The sequence below is a fragment of the Gymnogyps californianus genome, chromosome 2 (genome assembly GCF_018139145.2).
Source record: "Gymnogyps californianus isolate 813 chromosome 2, ASM1813914v2, whole genome shotgun sequence".
NCBI lineage: Eukaryota > Metazoa > Chordata > Aves > Accipitriformes > Cathartidae > Gymnogyps > Gymnogyps californianus.
Window position 1 is genome coordinate 95,018,150 of NC_059472.1, and position 8,084 is coordinate 95,026,233.

Genomic DNA, 8,084 nt, shown 5'->3' on the forward strand with positions numbered 1-8,084 from the left:
ACTTAACGTGGGAGAGGTTACAGGAAATCTAAGGTGGGTGCATAAGTATCTGTAGGAGGAAGACCATTAGGGTCAGGCTATTCTCTCTCCCCTTTCAGCAACACAAATGCCAGTGTCCAGCCTTAAGAGAAACATCTGTGCTTGGAGACAGTCAGACTTGGGTTCTGGTGAAGGCAGACAACGTTCAGTGCAAACAAGCTGCAGAGACAAGCCATGTTAACTGTGCTGTTTCAACTGCGCTGCCCTGGAAGTTATTTTTAAGTGCAGAACTAGGGGTTTGGGGTTTTTTTAAGTCTCTGTTTTAGACAAAATAGTTTGGGGTGTGATTAAATGCAGTGCCTTGTAAATGCCAAGCTAGTGTTTCTGAATTGGTACGTTCAGGGGAAAAAAAGAGATGATTTTGCTAAACCCACAATGAGCCTGTAGGAGCTCCTAAAGCAGCTCCCTAAACTCGTAGAGATTTTGAAGGTCTCTGGCAAACAGTCCTTGCAAATGGTGTCATGCGTGGCAGCACAAGCTGGCCCTGCAGCAGTTGTTTGCAGCGTCCCCCCGCTGCAGGCTGCCTCCTCTCGGCCCTCCTGGCTCCCCGCTGCAGGGCTGGCAGGAAGGGGCACGTACCCTGTTGCCTCTTGGCAGTTGGATCTTGCACTGCAAACCACCTCAAACGGCAGTTCGGGCTAAAACAACTGGGCACGCTGGACCTCGGGTAGCTGATACTGCTTTCCAGGCTTTGAGGAAAATGTGTCATGGAGGCCAACTTCAGTAGCTCAGTGAGCTTTAGCTCACCGCCAGAAACCCTTTACTGTGTGGATTCCTCTTTTTTCAGGCCCATAATTGGATGTACGTCCAACGTACGTGGCTCTGGGGCATATGCCGAGCCCCAAACTGTAGGGAATGGATCGTTATTATGCGCATCTGTATTGCTGCATTTTTTCCCCCAATTCAGAAAGCCACTGCTAAGGGTTGATTAAAGGTTTGTAACATCCCTAAAGCTGGGCTAAAGTAGATTCCATAAAGTAGGCATGGTAGGCAAACATGTAACAAGAAGAGAGGGCAGGGGAGCTGGGGGGAGTGCAAAAAAGGGGAGAGCGCAAATCCTGGGAGAGGGGATGTTTAATATGTTGACATTTAAGAAAGCAAGGGCCGAGTTTGGGGCAAGTGAGGAGGTGGAGCTGTTTGCATCTACCTTGGATGGAGAGTAGCCAGCGCTCAATGCAGAGTGTGAATCAGGTGACTCCAACCAGCGAGCTGAGGCGCATTTTGGGGGGCCAATTTCAGGCAGTGTGAGAGAGGACACGTTCATAACATGTTCTGCTTCATGTAGCTTGTTAAGCAGCTCTATTTTTTTCCCCTGTGTTTTCTTAAACTTGTGATTGCTCGCAGCCTTCCTTCCCACTCCTGTTTTCTCTGCCTCCCTTGCCTTCTCCTCTTTCCCGTAGCCGATTTGGGTAAGTTGTAGCTGGATTTGGAACGTAGCATCATTCTGCCCACTCGGTTGTGAAGAGATCAACTCCACTGTAACTCCCTATCAAGTACAGATGGTTTTCCCCTAAGCAAACAACATATTCCCATTGAAGAACAATGAAGTTGTGTTTTCAGGTACTTAAATGAAAGCCTTTGACCACTAAAAGTATCTTCTGCTCATTTTTTTCCCCTCATTATGACCAGATGATTTAGAAACATCTCATGCTAGAAATTTGCTCCTAGGCTGAGCCAGGGACTGAAGAGCTTCATCTGAAAAAAACCACCACACCCTGGTTTCTACCGGGTATGTCTGGTTTGAAAATGGAAAGCTTGAATAGAGAGACTCGCCTCTGTCCTTGCTACTGAGTGCTGCTGAAAGAGCGAATGTTTATGCTGCAGCAGGCTGTTAACCAGCTCTGCTCACCTGATTAAATCCGTGATTGAAGCGAAGCTATTGAAAGTCTGAAATGTAATCCTTAACATTTAAAACCCAAACTGCTTCTAAAAACAACTCTCTAATCTTTGGTGGTTTGGAGGCTAGGTTTGAGGTGTAGGGTTTTTTCAGACCTTAGTGTTAACTGTACCCAGCTGTAATGTTGTGTTGCCCTTAATGTCAGTTGGATGTGCTTTTAGTATTATAGTTTTTCTTTTGAATAAATATTTGCATTTGTAGTTCCCAAACTTTGGGGGGGGTGATGGAGGGAAGAAAAAGAAAGGCTTATTCAGAGCCAAGGAAAAAGTCACTAAAAATATTTTTCTATCCCAGCTGCCGCATTTGGGGGAAAGCTACACTGGGAGGGTGCCCTTTCAAGCTGCCTTAGGGGCGCCGGGGGGCTGGTTAGCCGAAAGGCCCAGGGCAGCAGGAGGCAGGCACATCATCAGCGTGTGGCATCTGCCTGCTGACGGAAGCGCCTTTACTTGCAAATGAGGCGTGTGAGAGGAGAGGAGGCCCCTGTGGGTAAGGCACCGGAGGAAAACACGGCCAGTCTGGGTCCAGCTCTGGGATGAGCACACACGTGTCACTGCATGGACGGGGACCTGGGCTCCTATGCTGCTCGGCCGAATTTGCCGCCATCTCTTCCTCTTGGGCTTCGCATCGGGCACGAAGCACGGGTTTGGCAGCCATAGCCGGTGGCCAAGCTGCCCCGCTGCAAAGGTGGTTTCTGTGGCTGCTGCGCTGAAGTCCGGCAGCCACCTGAGGCGTGACGAAATCAGCCACCGCCTGTCAAGGCTGGATTTGTGCAGCCACCCAGGGGTGAAAGGCCCCTCTGTCACGGCTCAGCTCCTCCGCTCGCTGCGGTTCCAGGTGTTCGCGTGCAGAGCCGCCTCTCTTTCCAAATATAAATGGGAAATTCCACTCACTGTCAAAAGCTGCATTTTGTAGGGCCATCACGAGCAGCTCCTGCATGGTTGAAACATCCTCATACATTGTGCCACAGCAAGGGGGAAGGTCTCTGGTCAGGGCTTTGCACCCTGCGCCCCCACTCTTCTGTGCAGTATTGGCACTAAGGAGCAAGTTAATGTTGAGAGGGTGTCAAATCCTGTGTTGTCTGCAGATAAGCGGGTTATGGGAAGGAGAAACTTGTTTTTCAGAGCGTGACTTGTAAAGGTCCAAGAGCAGAGGTGGTGCATGGAGCTGCGTGTGATGTCCGGGGCAGGCTGGGGGTAAGGCACAGAGAGGGACAGGGACATGGCTTCACTGCCTATGGGACATCTTAGCTGTTTAGGACTTCTGCTAACCGGTACAGGGGCACAAGGCGATGATTAACCTTCCTGGGGTTGTAATTCTCTCGGTAAGTGCGTGCATTTTGAGATTACCACCTAGGGCGGCACACGTCTGAAGCCGCGGCCGAGGAAGTGGGGTGAGTTTGAGCACCCAGCAGGGATGTAGTCTGTGCCGGGCTGAAGGAGTAGATTTATGTTTAAGAAGTCATTTTACTGGAGGTGTTTTACAAGCACTGCTTGTCAAGTTATTAAAGGCAGCTGAAGGAATTATAACCAAGTCACTGTTACTTGGGTGCCTCCATTCCCATAGGCATCTTAAAAGCGTCAGTCCTGCTTTGGATGTCCCTCAACACCCTTATCCTTTTGGCTGCTGAGGGAGCTCACCATTTCTCGCTGCTGAGACCGCAGCGTGCACACATCTGGCCAACTGTGCCCTCCAGCGATGCTCTGCCTGTTTTACTTTCTAAATTCCTGTTTTTCTTTTTTTTTTTTTTAACAGATTACAACAGCAGTGACTTAAAAACAGCATGCAGAAAGCATGAGCTTTACGTTAGCTTCCAAGACTTGGGATGGCAGGTGTGTGATGTTTCTCTCTGGGTAAACTAGACATTTTGTTATGAAATGTTATCTAAACAGTGTCACGGTAATTCCACTCGAGGCTGCCATTATGCTTGAAAATGTCCCTTGTGTCTCCTCACTAAAACTGGTCACAGGGAAGGGCAAATAAATATTGATAGTTGTGACATTTGATAAGAGCCAGAGGAAGCTTGATACTTTATGAGATTCAAGTATACAGTCATTCTCTGTCACTCATGGGAGTCATGGAATGGGCAAGGGCTCATATCTGTGTACCTCTAATGATAAGGAAAAAAATCTGATGTTAAGCAGTGATTTTAACCAAATCAAGTTTTTTCTAGTGATCAGCCTGATTTTAACCTTGGCCATTGTGTTGAAATCCTCCACCCCTGCCCCACAATTAGCACTGGCTGCAGTAGGTGGACCAAAGACTGGGTTTAGTTGCAACACCGTGAAGCCAGAGAATTGTTTAGAGTAAGTTACTTACTTAGGACCAGGCCATGGTGTCATCAAACATCACGTTTCAAAGAATGCCTTCATCTTCTCTTTTTTAAAAATTTTTAATTTTTTTTTTTTATTATTCTTTCATTCAGCACTTTTGTGAGGAGGTCCTGTTTCTATCAGCTAATGTTTTTACCAGATTATAATTCAGGATGCCAGGGCTGCCCCTGCTGCTTCTGTAATACCCTACACAGGCAAGTCCTCTCCCAGCTAATGGGACAGCAGCATTTTTTGTCGCTTATGTCAACTCCAGCCCACTAGCCACAACTGTGGCTGCCTGCTGACGCCGTTCCCCATTACTTGTTAGTGGCTTTTCTTTTTACTTGTGCACAGTCTTTCCACCTCCTCCTTAGCTCGCTTGCCCTGCTTCCAGGAGGCACTGCCTTCACCTTTCTAGTTGCGGGCTTGAGCAGAAAGGTAAGAAAGATGCTGCCAAAGGAAGGCCACAGACCAGCAGGGCTCTTTGCAGGAGTTGAATCCAGCTCCTTCTTGTTGTAGGGAGATGATGGAGGCAGGGCGGCAGCCCCCTGCAGTTGTTGGGCACTGCTATATCTCCTTCAGAACATCCATCAATTTTTTTAGCATCAATTTTTTGTTAGCAGAGCGCTTCCCTTATTCCTATACCGCATTAAACCACAAATTTAATTACACGGTCTGTACTGGCTTCTGTAGGAGGAGAGTGACTATCTTATGAAAAGCAGCTCAGTTTACCGGGAGCAAATTATGGGTGAGCTAGTACAGTAAAATGGAGGGGTGGGTTTGCTATGCCCAGGTATCCTCATGTTAGCAATCAAACAGCAAACTTGGCTAGCAAAGCTGCAGCAACAGTCTGGCTGCTCAGGCCTGCTGTAGCAAAATGCAATGTAATTGTTGTCAGGTAAAGGGGAAATGGTCTAAGAATTATGTGCATGTGAAGCGTACCAGTACATCCTCCTGCAGGGTGACCTGCAGAGCCTGACACCCAGGAGGCAAAATGTCTCCTGCTAATTGGTGATGCTTTTAATTTACCTTTGGCTCTTTTGTGTCAGCAGCAGAGAAGCTGTAATTTTTTTTTTATTAGCCCTTTGGTGAAGAGTCACCGTTTTCCATAGCACGGCACTCAGATGATTGCCACTGGGGCCACCTGCTTGCACGTGCAGCTCAGGCTGGCTGTCCTGCCCCTCCTTGAGGAGTCTGGCAGAGGTGGAGAAGCTGTTACGCAGCTACAACTTCCCACAGTGGCCTTAGCAGACTAGCATCCCTGTATAAGAGTGTATAAGGATGTCTGTGAGGCACCGCACCAATGTTTTATATTCCTGTTCTGGAGCTCCCTGGTTGAACTGTGCATGTGTGCACGCACACGCATGCACATACACGATTTTCTCCAGGAGGGGACGCCAGTTGAGGCTGTGACTCAACCTAGGAAAAGGTAGTTCAGCCAGAGGGACTAACCTGCAGGAAACGTTGGAACATAAAGGCATCCAAACCACAATCCCCACAAGGCAATCCAGCAAGAGTTTTAGGAATAAAACTCTTTTAGTTCATGGCAGTTTAGCTGTGCATAGACGTGCACCATTCTTTGGACATTAAAATCAGTGTGTCCATGGAAAAGTCATGGCTCACCAAAAAAAAAAAAAAAACCACCAACCCAAAAACCCTAACAGTTTCAGTGAAAACACATTTTCACCCTCAAGAAAAAAGTTAGTGGAAAATTTTCAGCTGCTTTTAATTGCATGCAGTTGTCTGTACAAGTTGGCAACTTTTAAATTTGAATCACGTTCTGTTTGTTTCCTAAAAAGGACTGGATAATCGCTCCAAAGGGCTACGCAGCCAACTACTGTGATGGGGAGTGCTCATTCCCACTCAACGCCCATATGAACGCAACCAATCATGCCATTGTACAAACTCTGGTAAGTCTCCAGAAAGCTCAATGCCAAAGCAATAGGTGAATTTGTAAACGAGTTACCATTGTCTCAGTTGTGTTTTCTTTTTGGCAACAGGTTCATCTTATGAATCCCGATTACGTTCCCAAACCATGCTGTGCACCTACCAAGCTAAATGCCATATCTGTTCTTTATTTCGATGATAACTCTAACGTAATCTTGAAGAAATACAGGAATATGGTAGTAAGAGCTTGTGGATGTCACTGACAAACAGTCTTCACCTGGACTCTGTGATTCTACCATGAACTTCCATACTACCTTCCACGCTTTCATGAACTACCTGACCTTGGAGAAAAAAAATAATTGATGAACCACCTTTTAGAACACCACGTATGTGCCTTGTGGGAGGAAGGGGTGTGGGGACCACACGCTCGGGTGTGAGCAAACCGCTGGACTTCTTACAGACTGACCCTATGCCCCGGTGGCTGCTCAACTCTGTAGAGCCGGGGTGCGCAAAGCAGCAATATGCCCACACACGCTTTATTTGGCTGGGATGGTCTTAATCTCACATAGCAGCTTGGCCTTAGCAGTTGCTTGGATGCATGCTGCAGTTTTACCAGATGGGCACCCAACACCCAAAACAAGTGAGGGTTTTTGGGGGGGAAGACGAGGGGAGAGACAGGGAAGCTAGAGTAAAGAAAGTGGTGTTAGTACTTCAGACTTAGAGCATATCTCTTGTACAAGACAAGATAATAAAAAATTCCTAAGGTTAGGAATTGCCTTTTGTCTAGAAGGACCAGTTACTACACCTAGACTGTTAGACTCCTCCTGAAATCTGTCATGACAGTAAGCATCTTAAATTGTGCCAAAGCAAATGTTTCAGTTCTCTTATTCTCCAAGCACAGTTTAAGTCTGACCCTGCAAGTGTTAAGATGGCTTGGCTGCACCCTGTGTTAGAAACACTAGCGTGAACTCAGACCCTGGCTGGTCTTTCCAGTTGACTATTTGACTGAGCAATGTAACTTTAGACACTTGTTCTTATGCAACTTCCTGCCACTCCCCACGCGGAGCCGCCTCATCTACTACCACTTGCCCAGGAAGGAAGTCGGGACGCTTCTACAGCTGTAATTCAGATGTAAAAGTTTAGGGGCCATTCATTCTCTAGCTGGACAATTTATTTACAAGAAGACAGAATGTCAACAACATATGCAAGTCTTTGGCCAACCTTTCCCCTTCAACTCACGCAACTAACAAACTGGTATAAAGGATACATTCACAGTGTAGCCACAGTTTGTCTAGCAGAAGCTAATAGCAAATTGTTTTGATCAATATTAAACTTGTATTAAATGCACTTACTTACCTCTAATTCTTGCATTTAAAAGGCTTCTTGTAAATACAAGCTATAATTTATTGCACTTGTCACTGTATATTCATTGTGCTGTATCATTTATAGAAAGACTGCTTTTTTAAAAAGTTTTTATTTAGAAAAATCTCAGTGTAAACAATTGTACCACTTTGATTTTATACAAGAAACTCATGAGATTGTGCTTCACTAGAAAGTTGTTAAAAACGTGATAATAAAGGCTTCCTTTAAGGCAGAAGTATGTACATTGATCTAATACATCTGCCAGTACAACACTTAGCTTTCACTGTGGCTTTTTCACCCTTACACATTTTTAGATTGAACAGAATCAAAAGTTCTGGACAGACAGTGAAGTGAAGTACCAGGAGAAATTCACTGATCTAAAAGTTCATTGCTGTTTTGCCTTTTTTTTTTTTTTTTTTTTTTTTTTAAAAACAACCCCAACCTACTCCATATGATGGACAAAAATCAGCATCTTGACAGATTAGTCAAATTAGCCTGCAGCCATCCTCATTCCATGAGTTTCTGTGCACACGAGACGGCAGAATTCAGTCCTTGGTTTGCTGTTGTCTTTGTGTCGTGATGGTCTCTGC

The 8,084-nt window shown here is 46.0% G+C and overlaps 1 protein-coding gene across 1 annotated transcript in view; it reads left to right on the top strand.

Annotated features, from left to right (window-relative positions):
• Window positions 1–7,860, top strand: part of BMP6 (bone morphogenetic protein 6) — a 95,648-nt gene extending 87,788 nt beyond the window's left edge. Inside the window, exons 5-7 of the mRNA XM_050891000.1 lie at window positions 3,689–3,765; window positions 6,045–6,155; window positions 6,246–7,860. Coding sequence (XP_050746957.1) covers window positions 3,689–3,765; window positions 6,045–6,155; window positions 6,246–6,395 — 338 coding nt within the window. The 3' untranslated portion in view covers window positions 6,396–7,860. The remainder of the gene's footprint in view (window positions 1–3,688; window positions 3,766–6,044; window positions 6,156–6,245) is intronic.
• The last annotated feature ends 224 nt before the right edge of the window (window positions 7,861–8,084 follow it).